The following is a 17,325-nucleotide window of genomic DNA, read 5'->3' as shown; positions in this document are numbered from 1 at the left end:
CATACACTGTATCACTCCTCTATTGTACAATTTCTTATGATCTGAAGAAGACAAATCTTCTCTGTGCTCAGAGGTTACAGAGGAGCTGTGTACAGAAACGGCTCAGCAGTCACGTGGATTATTTTAGGGCGGAGCGGCTCTCTGTGTTTCTGGGACATGCGCCAGTGCAGATCTGCTTTTCCTTCTGTACTATACAGGGTCACAAGTCTCAGGACACCTCTTTATTTCAGAAACAAAAGGAAAATGGAAATATCCAAGTACCCCAGCAAGTAATGGGTGAGGGGGCCTATCGTTTAGGATATGTCCGTAAAGTCGCTATATTGGATCAACGGCATGTTTTCCAATGTATGCTGTATGCCTCTTGCTCAGTGAATGCCAGCTGGGTAGTGGACAGAGCGCTCACTTAGCGAGCATAAATGGTGATGCAGAGCCCAGCTACTTATCTCCTTGTGCCCAGTAACAGTGCAGATGGTGCATTACTGTTCACTGTTGAAGAGCAGGGATTCCTATCAAAGTGAGAGGAGTCCCTGCTCCCTTACATAGTTTCAGGGGCACCTGGCATAATCATTAACCCCTAGATGACCCTGGACGTACCTGTACATGCTAGTGTCGCTAGGGGAGTTCAAAGGGGGGGCCGCAGCTGTTAGCGGGCACTGTCCGATTGCTGTGCCCGCTAATTAGCTTTCTAAATGCAGCTGTCAAAGTTGATAGCTGCATTTAAAAAGCAGCTTTTGCCCATCCCTGGCGTCTAGTGGGGGGGGGGGGGATCACAACCCGCAAGATGGTCGCTGAGGAGCGATCCCCGCATCTCATACCGGCCGGGGTCTGTGCCGTCATGGCGCTGATCCCGGCTCGGCACTCTATTGTTTTTGGCTGCAGCAGTCAAAAGCAATAGAGTGCCTATTAGAGATGAGCGAACCTTGAGCATGCTCTAGTTCATCCGAACCTGAGCGTTCGGCATTTGATTAGCGGGGGCTGCTGAAGTTGGATAAAGCTCTAAGGTCGTCTGGAAAACAGGGATACAGCCAATGACTATATACATGATTTCCAGATAGCCTTAGGGCTTTATCCAACTTCAGCAGCCACCGCTAATCAAATGCCGAATATTTGGGTTCAGATGGACTCAAGCATGCTCAAGGTTGGTTCATCTCTAATGCCTATCTCATCGATCTATGCAGTATAACTATACAGCATAGATCTCTATGAGAGATCAGTGTGCATATAATAGAAGTATAACCCTAACCCCAGGGGGACTTCTAATATATGTGTAAAAAAAATAAATGTTTAATTATTAATAAATAATCCCCTCCCCTAATAAAATTTAGAATCACCCCCTTTTCCCATTTTATAAATAAAAATAAATAAATAAACATGTTTGGTATCGCCGCTTGCGTAATCGCCCAAACTATTAAGTTATCCCATTCCTGATCTCGGACGGTAAATGGTGTAAGCTCAAAACAATTCCAAAGTGCAAAATTGCGCATTTGTGGTCGCATCAAATCTAGAAAAATTGTAATAAAAAATGTTTAAAAGTCTTATATGCGCAATCAAGGTACCAATAGAAAGTAGAGATCATGGCGAAAAAAGTGACACCTCACACAGCCCCATAGACCAAAGGATAAAAGCGCTATAAGCCTGGGAATGGAGCGATTTTATGGAACGTATATTTGTTAACAATGGTTTGAATGTTTTAAAAGACATCAGATAAAATAAAAGTTATACATGTTACATATGATTGTAATCGTAACAACTTGAGGAACATATATAACAAGACAGTTTTACCCCAGGGCGAACGGCGTAAAAAAAAAAAAAAAAAACAAATAACTCCCCCCAATTTTTTTCACTTTCACCACACATTGAATTTTTTGCTCGTTTCGCAGTGTACTTTATCCAAAAATTAAGCCTGTCATTGCAAAGTACAATTAGTGACGCAAAAAATAAGGGCTCATGTAGGTTTCTAGGTGAAAAAATGCAAGTGCTATGGCCTTTTAGGCACAAGGAGGAAAAGGGGAAAACGCAAAAATTTAAATTGGCCCGGGCCTCTAAGGGTTAATTAATTTTTTATTGTTATTTTTTTGCACTGCTCATTCTATATGAGTAACATACGTATACATATACACCAGATGTAAAACCTGTATTTTATTGTTTTTCTGACACTTGATTAAAAAAATGTTTAATAGTGTTTTCACCATATCACCATTCACCATGTCAAAAGCTCTGTAACAAACAAAAAAAAAAAAAAAAAGCAAAATCACTTAAAGCGACTCTGTACCCCCAATCTGACCCCCCCCCCCAAACCCCTTGTACCTTCGGATAGCTGCTTTTAATCCAAGATCTGTCCTGGGGTCCGTTCGGCAGGTGATGTAGCTATTGTCATAAAAACAACTTTTAATCCTACAGCGCTGTGTCTAACGGCCGGGGCTTACATTTGTATATGCATTAGGCTGGCACACCCTCTCCGTCCTTCCTCCCCACCCTCCTCAGCATTAGGAATGATCCAGGAACATTTACTGCTGTTTAAGCATTGCACAGGTGTATTAACGATCTAGCCCATGTTTATTATACACACAGGTGGGGAATAGGAAGCAATCTGCCTGGAGTATTCCTAATCATGAGGAGGGTGAGGAGGAAGGACAGAGAGGTGGTGCCAGCCTAATGCATATACTAATGTAAGCCCCGGCCGTTAGACACAGCGCTGTAGGATTAAAAGTTGTTTTTAGGACAATAACTGCATCACCTGCCGAACGGACCCCAGGACAGATCTTGGATTAAAAGCAGCTATCTGAAGGTACAAGCGGTTTGGGGGGTCAGATTGTGGGTACAGAGTCGCTTTAAGGCCAGGGCTGCTTTGGTTACTTGGCTCAGAAATCGCAGTTTTTTACTGGGTGGACACATGAGATTAGGGATGGTCCGAACCTGCCGTACGAACCCGAACTCTGGGCAATGATTCCTGCTTTCTGCCCGCTCCGCTCCCATAGCCATAGGCTGTATCCCAGTTTTCCAGGCGGTCCTCCCGCTGTATCCACCCGCTGCACAGAGCAGGCAGACAGCGGGAATCTGATGTTCATACGAACCCGAACCTTGGCAGGTTTGGACCATCCTTACATGAGATTTATACAACATGCAATATAATACAACTGTAACATAACAATTGCAAAACATTCATCTTGGATGATTTTTGGCCACTGGTCGCAAGTAATGCAACATACACGCAACAAATCTTTGAACGTAAAAAAAAAATTCGCAACAGTAAGCCACACAAGTATTTTGAACCTATTACGCCAAACGATTATCTGCAATACTCAGCCGATTGTCGACCATTCCGGACAAGAGTCGTTTGGTGTAATAGCGCCTATTAAAAGACCAGGATCAGCTGACGTGCACAATGTTGGCTGATCGTGGTCTTCCAACAGGTTAAAAATTAGGAGCAATAGGAGCGGTGGCAGCAGAGCGCTACTGACTACAATGAACAATCTAAGGATTGTTCAGGCAGCCCCTCCCGCAGCTCCCCGTGCCACCCCCTCGCTTCTCCCCGCTCACTATCTGTGCATGTAATAGCACAGGTAGTGAGATGGAAACGAAGGGGAAGCGAGCGCTGACCTGACAGATCAGTGCTTGCTTCCTCCTCTAGATTGGGCCATGTAAAACAGCCTTTGATGTTGTCACTGTCTAACCCTAGCCTTTTAGTATAAACATTTATATAATCTATGGTTCCATCTAGAGGTAGAAATGCTCAAACTAGTTGTCTAGGTGTAGCCGTAAAGGGGTTCTCTGATTTAACTTAAAACAAACTGCAGCCTGCTAAGGAAATAAAGTCATAAAATATACTATACTCACCTTAAGTCCTGGAATTACTCTGTACTTATGGCATTCTGAGGACAGGGCAGCCTAATAAGTGGTAGGAGCAACAGGGCACACTGGGTGAGGTGAGTATGCTCTTACCAGTCCACCAATGGTGCTTTGGTCCACCCTTGATGATGCTCACCTGACATTACTGATGACATTCTGAAGACACTGCGGCCACTCCTTACTGTGGCAGAAGTAATAGGGCAGAGTGCAACACTGATGCTAGACAGTGTGAGGTGAGTATGCTGTATTTTATTATTTTACATCCCTACCAGGTTGTAGCTTGTTTTTTAATTAAAGGGATTTTCCAGGAAAATTACATATTAAGCCTTATACCTCCAATGCTGTAACATAGCAAACCCTGCATACTTACCTTTCCCACAGCTCTCCTATCCAGTGTTCATTCTTCTTACAATTCCATCCCTCTGCCTGATCAGCCAATCACAGAATAGAGGAGGGTGATGTCACCGGATTAAGGAAAAACAACAGAGGAAGATTTCGCAGCTGCAGCACCGAGGAAGCAGGGGAAGGTAAGTATGCAGGAAGATGTTTCACAGCACAGGGAGAAATATATAGCTTTCCTTCCCCCTTTAATAATGGTAAATCTTGCATCTTTTATGAAATAGAAATCTTCTCAGAACTACTACTACTTCTATACTACATAGTCAAAACCTATTTTTGGTCTCACTGCCAGTCACGGCTTTTTTCACATCTGTTTATAAGAGAAACCATGACATAGTGCCGGATCTGTTCCTTAGTGGATAACACCAGTGCCTAGAAAAAAACAACTCATGACGGTTCTTGTCAGGTCTGTTGTTTCGTCAGAAAGAATATTTGCAGATCTGGCAGCTCCTGGATGGTCTGTAATCCATCAGCAGTCTCATCTCATCGTTCTCTCCTCCATGCTTTATACTGCGGCTCTGCTTGTTGTAATTGGTTGTTGGCTTTGAAATACTTCATATAATACTGATTAAAGTACATACTTTATAGGATATATACTAAAAGAGTGCAGAAAGTGATATATTGCAAAGTCAATAGAAATGGTATAGAGTCACAGGTTGCATATAGCGATCATCTCACTGAGTATATTCCTCTGCAGTGACTGTATCACAATGGCTTCATGTCTGTGTCCTCAGTCAGACGTCAAGGCTGCTGAAGAGCCAGGAGGAACATCTTGGGTTGGATCAGAAACCTTCAAAGACGTGGTTTGATAGATGACCACTTGCTGCAATATAACAGATGAATGCCGCATTAAATTAACATCATTTACATAGTCCACATGTTACACATCGATCTATATATGTGAACGTATATTATAATCAGTGTTTTTGCTCTTTCTGAGTGTGCTGCTCAGTGTAGGAAAATCTGTGTGTTGCCAACTGGAAACTGCAGAATCATCAAATTTTTGTTTGTCATTTCGTACTTTGAGTGCACAAGGGTGTAAAATTCTGTAGAATGTGTAGTGTGTAGATCTGGTTTGCTACTTAAAGTGTATGTATTTGTAAGTTCCCTACGGACAGGATCTGAAAATTAAAGGGGATCATCTGTTATCAGAGAATTATACTTAAAGTGACACTGAATTATATTTATAGTAAAGGGTAAATTTTGCAGTTTTCATAACTTATTTTATATCATAAATCATGGTGTTTGTTCCAGTCAAAAGTCGTCTTCTATCATCTGCAGATTGTGTTACCTGCGTGGGGCTTCACAGGCGCTGCGCCACGTAGCCCTGCCCACATTGCCCCCGTAGGCCCTGCCTCTCAGTGGCATCATCGTTGCATAGGCCCCACCCCTTCGGTGACCATTTATATAAGCTGACCTAGAGGGGGTGGGGCCTAGACCTTAAGACCAGCCCTTTCCAATGGCCATCGAGAGGGCGGGGCCTAGACAGCTATGACGTCACAGAGGGGTCGGGCTAAATTGAGCTTCGGCCATGAAGCCTCGCCCAGGTGGCACAATCTGCAGATTATAAAAGATCATTTTTTACTGGAACAAGCACCATGATGTATGATATAAAATAAGGTAAAAAAACCCTGCAAAATTTACTCTTTACACCTTTACACAGCTCTACCTCCACCCCCTGACTGATGTCACGATCTCTGACCAGCTCTTCCAGCCCATCTCCCTTTCATATACACAGATACATATATATATATATATATCTGTCATTATTAAACTCAATGGAAAAGACGTGTCTCTTCCATTCATGTTTTTTGGATGGGGAAAAAAAATATGTAGACCACATTTTTTCCCCATTCAAATAATGGAGCACAGACAGATCAGCTGCAAACATATGCCATGTGAATTTAAAGACATTGAAGTCCTTTAATCATAAGTAGAGATGAGCGAACCAGACGGATTTCTGGTTCGTATGAATCAGAAATCTCGGCGGCTGACTCCCGCTGCCTGTTCCCTCCGTGCAGCGGGTGGATACATCGGAAGGAACGCCTGGAAAACTGGGATACAGCCATTGGCATTGGCTCAGCCGAGAAGAAGCGTTTTATACGTGAAACGGCCGTCGCTCTGTTTATTTGTGGATAGTACCTGCTATTGATGCCTTCTATGTCCAAATAAAGCATCTTTTAACCGATTTTGGTGAGCTGCCGCACTTCATCTTATCCTTTTGTGCAAAAAAAAAAAATAGATTGTTTCCATCAGTCTGACCTCCATTTGGACATATGTTTTTGGGGATCCGTTCATGTTAGTGTATATGGATGTAAACAGCAGGGGGGGCATCCATGTGCTTCAGCTTTAATACTGGGCCTGAAACGCAACTGTAAACGAGCCCCCATGGCCAAACACATTCTGGGGGCTGTCTGTAGCCACAGACCCATAGTGGACGTGCATGGGTAGGGTGTCTGCAATGCATGGACTCTATAGATACTAGTGATCCTGTCAGTACTAGGACCTGTCCTTTATTTTTGCGGGTCACCGCGCCATGCATGTACAGAATGAATGAACGGGTCTGTAGTGCTGCCTGTAACTACCTGCACACTAGGGAACGCGTGAATGTGGCCTTACTCCATCGGTGGGATCGGTGAAAGTCGCACCAAGACCTTTTAGAGAACCCTATAGACTATATAAATGGTAACTTACCATTTCAGTCAAAGAAGATCTGCAGACCGCTTTACACGCAAACACACTGGTGGAAATGTTGATGGAAAAGATGAGTGTAAAAAGCATAAAAAGAAAAACCAAAGTGCCTCTAAGGAGGGGCTGAAAGAGAGAAAAGAACAGTCTTGGTTAGAAAGTTGTGAATGCAGCTTCTGTGCAGAACTATGGGGCCACCTGGTGTTTACCCCCTTCTTCTACTGAATATATGTTACCACAATACATGGGACACCTAGGAGAGAGTGGGACTGATGGAGCTGACCAGTATTCACCAGTACTGTAAAGCCCAGTTGACTACATTTTCCAGTTTGGCTGGATGATACCTAAAAACTCCTACTGCACAGCGTAGATTTCTAGAAGATGGAAGGGAGTGGTACCCTGTTTCCCCCAAAATAAGACCTAGTAATGGTTTTGCTGAATTGCTGAATATAAGCTCTCCCCCGAAAGTAAGACCTAGCAAAGAACAGCTATGACTCTTTTTAGCCCGCTGCCTTTGTCCTCTACCTTCACCATCAGTTACAGAGCAGCTGCATGCAGGACATGGAGACCATCACCTGGCGCCAACGCCGATGTTCCCTTTCACGGCTGTCACTTGTTAATGTGCAGTCAAGGCATCAAGAGGCCTGTCGCCATTCCCACCAGATGGAAAGATGCACACATTCTGGTGCTATCCTGTCCCCTGCCACTATACTGTACGCTCTGTCCCTGCTGTGCTGTACTAGTGTGCTGTGGTGATCTCCCCCTGGTGTCCGGAAGCCGTCATACTGTACAGTCTGTCCCTGCTGTCCTGTACTAGTGTGCTGTGGTGAGCTCCCCCTGGTGGCCGGAAGCCGCCATACTGTATGCTTTATCCCTGCTGTGCTGTACTAGTGTGCTGTGGTGAGCTCCCCCTGGTGGCCGGAAGCCGCCATACCGTACGCTTTATCCCTGCTCTGCATGTGACATGTGAATTCTTCTTCTTCTAACGTATCTTTGGGAGCAAAAATGAATATGACGCTTATTTTTGGGGAAACGCGGTAGACACCTTGGGCATACAATGTGTAGCTGAATGATTAATGCCAGACACGGGCCAATGGACTAAATTAGCACGGTTTCTAAAAGAAGGTGAAAGGTTCATATAAGCATCGTGTTACGGGAATGATTCTTACCAGGGGAGTGAAGTCTCCTAGACACTCCATGTCGCCTTTATAATGTGCACAAAATAGTCCAGTCATAGAATGTGGAGAGTAAGATTGATGTGTCACAGAAATGTCAAGCGGGGCCAATATTATTCCACATACTGTAGCTAAAGAACTGAAGATGTTCATCACCAAGCTCGCCCTCACCTGGAACACAAAAGGAGAATCATTTAGGGATGGTCCGAACCCGAACGCTCAGCATCGGATTACCGCTGTCTGCCCGCTCCGTGCAGCGGGCGGATACAGCGGGAGGACCGCCTGGAAAACTGGGATACAGCCTATGGCTATGGCTGTATCCCAGTTTTCCAGGCGTTCCTCCCGCTGGATCCGCCCGCTGCACGGAGCGGGCAGACAGCGGTAATCATTGCGGATGGTTCGGGTTCGTACGAACCCCGTACAAACTCGGTTCGGACCATCCCTACAATCATTAATCAATAATTTTTCATATTTCCTTACATGTAAAAAAAAAACATAGAAGAAAAAACAACAGCAACAGCAAATGCAATTTTAACAATTACCCTTTTTTCTTCTTTGTGACACATTTCCTTTAAAGGGTTACTTCACAAAAAAAAAAAAAAATCCTTTCAATTCAACTGGTCCCAGAAAGTGCCAAAGATTTGTAATTTATTTATATTAAAAAATCTTGAGTATTCCAGTACTTATCGGCTGCTGTATGTCCTGCAGGAAGTGGTATTCTTTCCACTCTTTGGGGATTTGCTACTGCTCTGAACAGTTCCTGACATGGACAGAGGTGGCAGCAGAGAGCACTGTGTCAGACTGGAAAGAATACACCACTTCCTGCAGGACATACAGCAGCTGATAAGTACTGGAAGTCTGGAGATTTTTAAATAAAAGTAAATTACAAATCTCTGGCACCAAAAATTTTTGGGGGGTGAACTACCCCTTTAAAGAAGCCCTCTTGGAAATCTTTTTTCTTTTCTTATATAGTGCAACAAGCTATGTAGGGGTTCTTGTATAAGCCTTGTGTGAACCTGTTTTAGCTGTTGGGGCAGGCATTGGTTTTCAGACATTTTTAGCCATAATACTTAAATGTTTGCCTAATGCTGCCTACATTTCCCATGAAGCTTCTGGCTTTGCAGAGAAAATGGGAGGAGTCTTATTACTGTAATTCCTAATGAGATCACCTGTCTAGCTGGTGACGTCATGTCAGCTTAGACTTGGTTGAGTTGGTGTCAGTTAACATTATGTGGCGTTTGTTCAAGTCACCTGACTGAAGACAGACCACTTCCTCTGACACATTAAACACTGTGATTTACTGTGGGTCAGGCTGTTGATCACATGACTTGACCTAAATACAGTAATGACATGGATGCAGCTGTGCTGGAATGAAACAGATGGCACTGTAGCATTATTGATAGTGAGTGTGCATGAGATGGGCAGTTCCTTAGGGAACTATTTACCCTTCTTGGTGTTTTCCCTGTTTTGTTGCATTACAACCTGGATTTAAAATAGATTTTTTTGGAGGGTTTATATAGTTTGATCTATACAAAATGCTGAAAATTAGAACAAGATTAGAAAATCATTGCAGTTTTTTTCCCAATCACTGTTGTCCAAAGTTTGTCTTTGGTATTGCATCTTGATTCCATTGAAGTGAATGGAGCTAAGTTGTAATACCACACTCACATTTGGTGCTGTTTTGAGAAGAAAGCAGTCATGTTTTACTAGTGCTGGATAACCCCTTTAAGAAAAAAATACAACTTTAAAGCGACTCTTCACCTGCTGAAATTAATACATTGTGGAGCCCCCATTGGCTGCAATTTCAGATGTGGTTCTCTTGGGGGATGTCTCTATTAGCTTGGCATACCAGGACAAAACTTTTCCAACCCTGATCCCAGTCTTCGGGACCTGGGACGTAATGTTTTAGGCCCGCCCAGCCAGTCAGCGGCTGAGGCGGGGGGCCCTGCTATGGCTGCTGACTGGCTGGGCGGGCCTGGCACGTCATGCCCCATGTCCCCACTCAGACCCAGAAGCGGGCGGGACTGGAGCCCCAGGCTACTGACACCAGCGCTGGAGCAGGAGAGCGTGTTACGTCTTGCAAACTCCCTTCCTCCTCTGCCAGAGTTTTCCTTTAAGCCTTTTAGTATTCGCTCATCTCTAGTCATCTTCACCATCCCTTCCCTCCAGCCTAGACAATGCAATATGTCTCTAATCCCTACTGAACATGGCACCTAGGAGATGTCTAATGATTGAAGCACCAACAAGAAGAAGCCTTCTCTTCATGTTCATTCCATAAACTTATTTTGGGTGGTCAGAAACTTCACGCAAAACAAGTGATCCCCAATAAAAGGGAATGGCGAGCTATACATTTTCAGCAAATTTCATCTACGCATCAGGAAACAATTGGCCTAGTCCTTCACATATTAATAGGGAACTTACAGAAGATCCTTTACCAATCTTTTTTCTTACCTTTCCCAATGAGGGTTTCGCTGAAGCCACCACTGATAGTGATCCGGAAATAATACACTAGAAAAGGAACCATGATATAAATTGTCAACTGAATAGCAAGAAATGAATACAGTTTCCAAAATTCATGTTTTTGGGTCTAATTTATTAGGATCAGGTATCAGATCTGATTTCATCCAAAAGTTTAGTCTGAACTGAAAATTCAGTTATATATAATACATTGCTGCTTTTTTTTTTTTTTTTTTTATTATACGTGGTACTTTATGGTATAATTTGGGTAAAGCATGTAGGGGGGAGGACTTATTATTGTGCATGCTAAGAGCAGGAAGCAAACACAATTATAATGCATGATCACAGTGGGTCTAAGAGGGAATGAGACCTGGTGCAATCTTAACTTTTCAGATTGTTAGAAGAAGCATTGATTCTCTCCCTGGCTTGTGGCAATTTCTCGCTACCTTGATTTACAAATTTACAATACAGCCTGTCTCCTGTAGAGAAATGAAAAAAATAGGGAGCCAGGGAGTAAAACACAGAGTCATGTGCCTCTCTTGGCTCTAATGGTTGGTCTGAACACCCAGAGCCCCAGCCGATTACAATTTTTGTCTCTGTGACATATTAAAAAGGTTTTTTTTGAGTGATTTACTAAAGGGAAACTGACAGCATGGATATGAATATATCAGTACTGTCAGTTTCCAGTAGCCAATTTCACAAGCTTTTCGCAAGTCCCTTTAGGTCATGTTCACATTAGGTAAAAAAAAATTTTAAAAGACAAAAGACATCTGTTTTTTTTTTTCTAAAAAGACGCCTGTTATTACCACATTTTAATTGACCTCAATGGAATGCATTAAAGTCAATAGAATGACGGACGCCCCATGCACACAGTGTATTAAATAATGGGGGGCGGGGGTCTTGTTCGGGTGCTGGGGTGGGAGGCTGTAGGATTTAGTCTGTCACTATTAGACGCCCGGGGTTAGGGGCCCTAATAGTGACATAGACTAGATGCCAGGGCTGTTATTGGCTCTGTGAGGGAGGTACTTTTTTTTATTTTATTTATTTATTTTACTTTACAGATAGAAGAAAGAAGACCAGACTACTTCAGAAAGAAGATTTTTTACTATTTACTAAAAGAGTCCATGAGGGTTCTCGGGGAAGTTTTATGTCAATAAAGATCTTATTACAATCTTGGGGGTTTTCTTTCTTACTTCTTTTTGGCTTAGTAGTGAAAGCAGTGTAATGGATGGCATCCATAGAACGGCTAACACAAACCCCCCACGTATTACCCCAGTACCCGCCACCACCACTGGCCCTCCTGGGCAGAAGCAGGCTGGTGCTATTAGGTTGGTAATGGCCAAAATAAATTACCCTTCCCACCCTGGTAGTGTCAGGCTGCTGCTGCTTGTTTTTTTTTTTATCTGGCTGGTTATGAAAAATAGGGAGAACCACAAGCTTTTTATTTATTTATTTATTAAACTAATATATACCATACCCCCCTATTTTCCAAAACCAGCTGGATTTAAAAGACACGTCTATTACTGGGCACTGGTTCGGCATCATGCACTGGGGGTGGGCCCTCTGGCCCCCAATGTGACGAAACCCCCTCCCCTCTGTGACGTGGCTACATTAATATCAATAGTCACAGAGGGGAGACCGTCACACTGGGGGCCAGCTAGCTAACCCCCATTGCATCATGCCGAGCCAGTGCCCAGTAATAGACTGGTGCAATGCACGGAAACCGGGGTCAGGTTCGCCGAATGCACACAGAAAAATAAAGAGCAGATAAAAACAGCAACTGGATCTTTGCTTTAAATGTGTCTTACCAATATTCCCGACCATATGGTGACACCCGAAAAGGAGACGTAGGGCAGCATATCCATTATCGGTATCTGTGTCTGAACAACTATGATTAGAATGCCAATGGACAGAACAAGGATTGCTGAGAATAACTGCGTGGTCTGTAATACAAGAGAACGTCATGGTACCCGTTACTAGTTACTATATTTGTTGGAGACCAACAAATAGAAACCTATAAGCATAAAAAATGTGACAGCATTAAAACATTATAGTGTCGCCATATTCCATGGAGCTGTACAATGTGGATGGAGGGAACCATAATATAGCACAAAACTGGACATTGTCCGGAGAAAACTTTCAGGGCTGTTTATCGCGGCCCGATCAATAATGTAAACAAGTGGTGATCTGCTAGATTGGCGCTCATTTACTGCGCTTATTACACGTCTCGACCATCGTGCACTGAGGGCTGTATATCTATATGCCATCCTGGTAGCCAATGATTTTAGATCAGGACCCAAAGACGTGATCAGCCGATGATCGTTGTCTTTATTACATGGAGCGACGATCTGCGGAATCGCCCAGATTATCGCTCCATATAATAGGGCCCTTACTCTCCCCACTGCCCCCTAACAAGTGAGCAATACTTACCCCCCCATGATCCCCCGCTGCCCACACTGGGCGATGTTTCCAGCTGGGTTCCCTTTCTGCCAACTTCCAATGAGACCTATTCCCTGTTCAACCAATCACAGAGCTGAGAATGGAAGCAGGGCATCATGGGAAGCTGGCAATAGTGGTGATAATGTTCTTGGACATTATGTGATGATAACATACATTTCAGATATACTGGTATTATTAGTAATATCTTGGTTTACTGGAGTTGGGGTCAGTAACAGTACTGGTATGGTGATAGTCGCACCTCACCGGAACATGAATTCTTTCCTATCTGTTCACAAGCACCTAAGATTATTGCAAAAATTATAATGATATATGCACAGATGATGTAAGCAATATATATGTATACACACATATATATATATATATATATATATATATATATATATATATATATATATATATATCTATGGCTAAACCACCAACCTGTGATCAGCTCATCACTATGATCTATGTATGATGGTCTTACCCCCAGAGCTTCAGGTTCTCCTCTGTAAAATGCAGTAAGTGGTTTGGGTAGGCTGACCGCAGCATTGTGGGACTGTCCATCATTTTGTAGTCCTACTTGGGAGATGACCACAAAGCCTCCTCCATCTGATGCCACTGGTGGGGACATGGCTCTTAAAATTCAACAACAGGTGACAGATGGGTTACGTGTCATGAATAACTCACTTTCCTATTTTATTAGTTCATGAACCGTTTTGAGTTTTCAAAATTAAAGAGAAATAAAAAGCAAAAAATAAGCAAAAAATAAAACGTATAAAAAATGCAACCACAACCACAAAGGGTGTTAAAAATGAAGCTTGTCGGATAGTAACCGTATGGTCGATTTTTCTTATACTTGAACTTTCTACTAAAATTGAGAATTTAAAAAAAGTCAGTCATTGCAAAGTACAATCGTTTTTCCGAAAAAAAAAAAAAGGGGGCTCATGTGGGTCTGTAGATGAGAAAAAGCAAGCGCTGTGGTCTTGTAAACACGTTGCCAACACGGCTAGAGTGGCATTTACACCGTATACAGTCAGTACATTTAGTGTCTGCTCTAGTTAAACATATATAATAAAACCTGCTATAGTACTATCAATACAATGCTAACTTGTACAAAGACATCACAGCTCCAAGCTCAACAACATCCCTGCTCCACTAGCATAAATTGCTGAAGAACATCCTATAGTACCCTCTGTTCTTCTCCAGCCTGTCTGTTCCTGTCTTAGTATTTCGTTCACGTCCGTTATATCGGAGGTTTTTGCAGCGATTGTTGTGAAACTCCAGCATGTCGCAATGTTTACGGGAACGATTAGTCAAAGCGTGAGCTGACCGCGTCCTGGGAATAAACCCTGCAGCTGCTTTCTAATGTAACCGGAGCCGCCTTAGTGCAAATGCAAATCATGAAAGCATCCTACAAAGCCGCAATAAAGCGAATAATGGTTCTATGCATTTTGTAATTAAAAAAGAAGAAAAAACAAAAATGTAAAAAAAATTGACAAAAATAATCACAAAAAATATGAATATAATATGAATTTAAAGCAAAAAGACAAAATACACTGCAACTCAGCTCAGCTCAGGGGTAGGGAACCCTGGCTCTCCAGCTGTTGCAAAACTACAACTCCCATCATGCCTGGACAGCCAAAGCTAAAGCTTTGGCTGTCCAGGCATGATGGGAGTTGTAGTTTTTATTCTTTGTGTTCTAGTTTCTCGCCATTTCCATGATCCCTGCTCGCTGTCAGTGGATGGTAATATTCTTAATAAAAGTTTTCTAGTGCTCAGCAAAGTTTATAGTTCTTACAGCAGAAGATACAATGCAAGATCTGAGCACTGCAACAACAATAGCAACCCTCCTGGGTCCTTATACAGTAGTTTGCTACAATGTATCAGCCAGGCTCCATAGTACCTTGTGATGTGATCTGTTATCCAGTGACTTATCCTTCCTGTTGCTGCAGAGGATATGAGCCGCTGTTTTCAGGAATGGCTCGGCGGTCACATGACTTCTTACAGGAAGGAACATCTGTGTGTTCTGTCTTTCTGGGAGTAGTGCCAATTCTCATGAACAGGGGGAGAGGAGGAAAACTAAGTGTAATAAAGTGTAGTGTAGCCTGGAAGTTACCCACTCTATGTATGCGGACAGGACAAATTTTAAACCTGACCAACCACCCCCCAAACACGACATCTAGGGTATAACAGGTAAAAAAATTATTTTATAGTAGTAAAAATAATTATAATAATTATAATAGTTATTAGAGATGAGCGAACCGGGTTCGGGTTCCATCTGAACCTGAATTTTCTGTATTTGATTAGCGGTGGCTGCTGAACTTGGATAAAGCTCTAAGGTTGTCTGGAAAACATGGATATAGTCATTGGCTGTATCCATGTTTTCCACATAGCCTTAGGGCTTTATCCAAGTTCAGCAGCCCCCGCTAATCAAATGCTAAAAGTTCGGGTTCGGATGGACTCCAGCATGCTCCAGGTTCACTCATCTCTAATAGTTATCAGTTATCAAATAATATTAGTATTCCCACTATGTAATGATCATGTAGAGGTAGTTACCAGCGTTACACAGACTCTACAGACCGTAAGGGATTACAGTGCAGTTACATCTGAGGACTCTCAAGTGATGTCTTCTCTGAGTGAGGAAATCTACTGTCAAAGCTGAATATACCCCAGGTGCATGCAAATAGGGGCTTAAAAAAATCCAAAATATTTCACCTTTAACCTTCAACGTTTCACCTTCACAATAAGGACTTTTTCAAGATGCACTGATTACAGTGCAGTTACATCTGGTAACTCAGAGGGGGTGTCTTCTCAGAGTGACTCTCAAAGTTCATGCTCATAGTTTCCTTTTCTTCTCTGTCTTGTCCAGACCATCTTGAAGACTTCTCTCAGCCACAGAATCTACCGGCCATACATTTTACATTTTAGTCGTTGAAAATTATCCATATACTATCCTACTAATATGTGGGTTTTCAATGGGCCAATGCACATCGCCTTGGTAGCTCTATTTCTGTTGTGTACATGGTCTGCGACTGTTGGCAGCCCACGGATGTTACTCCATGGACTGTCTCTGCCAAAGCATCAGTGGTTTTGCTGACAGCTATGTGCATGAGGCCTTGGGCTTCTTGCTCCAGCACCATCCTTCAATGTATTCAAACACCATCTTCCCATCTATACCTGATCTGTATTACCCCACAAAGAAAGCAGTGCCCTCTTTGTGCTGCCTTAGCTGCCCCTTGTGTCTACTATGTAAGTTAAAAACACAAGCCAGATACACCCAGCAACTAAAGAGGTTGCTGGGTGTATCAAGCCAGATCACCCACATAGGGCCATAAGCCCACAACAAAAATTACCCTTGTAACAGCTCTACAGATATAAGACGTAACATTTAATACAACTAAGTAAAAAAATAATACCAAAGTAATACCAAATTAAATCGAAAAAATGAAATGTGAAATAGATGAACACCTGTATTAAAAATGGCGTCCACCAGATGGTGCTATAACACAGCGGAAAAGAGTCATGGAAATCTATAGAAGCCTATCAGGACGCTAACTTGTATGCGACATCCAGTGTTGCCGGCAATCTATATAAGGAACCCTAGTAGGTTAGGAGGGAGGAGATAGCTGCAGACTATCCTCCCTTCCACATCATAAGATGAAGTGCGCACCATTCGGAACGCAAAATTAAAAGCTCTGCATGACCTCTAGCGACTAGTTTGACTCCCAAAGGATCGTCCTCAGGCTAAAAGATGTCAGCGGCCTGAGGACGCCCCTTTAGGACCTTGTCTAAGCATCCTTTTGCAGTGCCTTTATAAATTGACCAGTTGGGCTGCATGAACAATCATTGTATAGTTTGTGCAGCCATGGAAACTGACAGTACAGATATACATATATCCATGCTGTCAGTGTCCAGATCACAAGCAGCAGTGCATACTTACCGTCTGTGCTGCTGTGCGGCATCCTGCTCATCTTGCTCTCCTGTCCTGTATCTTCATACCCCGCCTCCTCCAGCTGTCAATCATTTTTTAGGATGAAGATACAGAGGATGGGAGAGCCAGATGCAGGATCACAAGCAGCAATGTTGGTAAGTATGTAAGGGAAAGGGGGGACATGATCGAAACCTTTAAAAATTTTAAAGGACTAAATAAGGTTCAAGAGGGAAGAAACTGAACACAAGAACAAGAGGAGACAGTGAGAGGTTAGATGGGGGAAAGATCAGAAGCAACACAAGAAAATATTACTTTACTGAAAGAGTAGTAGATACTTGGAACAAACTTCCAGCGGATGTGGTGGGTACAAAATCATTGTGGCGTGCA

General features: G+C 42.9%; 1 protein-coding gene across 2 annotated transcripts; it reads right to left on the bottom strand.

The window, feature by feature from the left end:
• Window positions 1–4,810: 4,810 nt before the first annotated feature.
• Window positions 4,811–15,000, bottom strand: LOC138768981 (membrane-spanning 4-domains subfamily A member 4A-like). Of its 2 annotated transcripts, none has more exons than XM_069947104.1 (7): window positions 14,911–15,000; window positions 13,492–13,642; window positions 12,377–12,511; window positions 10,563–10,619; window positions 8,106–8,282; window positions 6,943–7,062; window positions 4,811–5,071 (listed from the first exon to the last, which is right to left on the bottom strand). In XM_069947104.1, the coding sequence occupies exons 2-7, from the start codon at window positions 13,636–13,638 to the stop codon at window positions 4,979–4,981; spliced, it is 729 nt and encodes a 242-aa protein (XP_069803205.1). In that variant the 5' UTR covers window positions 13,639–13,642; window positions 14,911–15,000; the 3' UTR covers window positions 4,811–4,978. The 2 variants fall into 2 exon arrangements, with proteins under 2 accessions (XP_069803205.1, XP_069803204.1); XM_069947103.1 differs by lacking the exon at window positions 14,911–15,000 and adding an exon at window positions 14,197–14,327.
• Window positions 15,001–17,325: the final 2,325 nt, after the last annotated feature.

The sequence above is a fragment of the Dendropsophus ebraccatus genome, chromosome 12, assembly GCF_027789765.1.
Source record: "Dendropsophus ebraccatus isolate aDenEbr1 chromosome 12, aDenEbr1.pat, whole genome shotgun sequence".
Taxonomy (NCBI): domain Eukaryota; kingdom Metazoa; phylum Chordata; class Amphibia; order Anura; family Hylidae; genus Dendropsophus; species Dendropsophus ebraccatus.
This window is presented reverse-complemented; position numbering and strand designations above follow the sequence as displayed.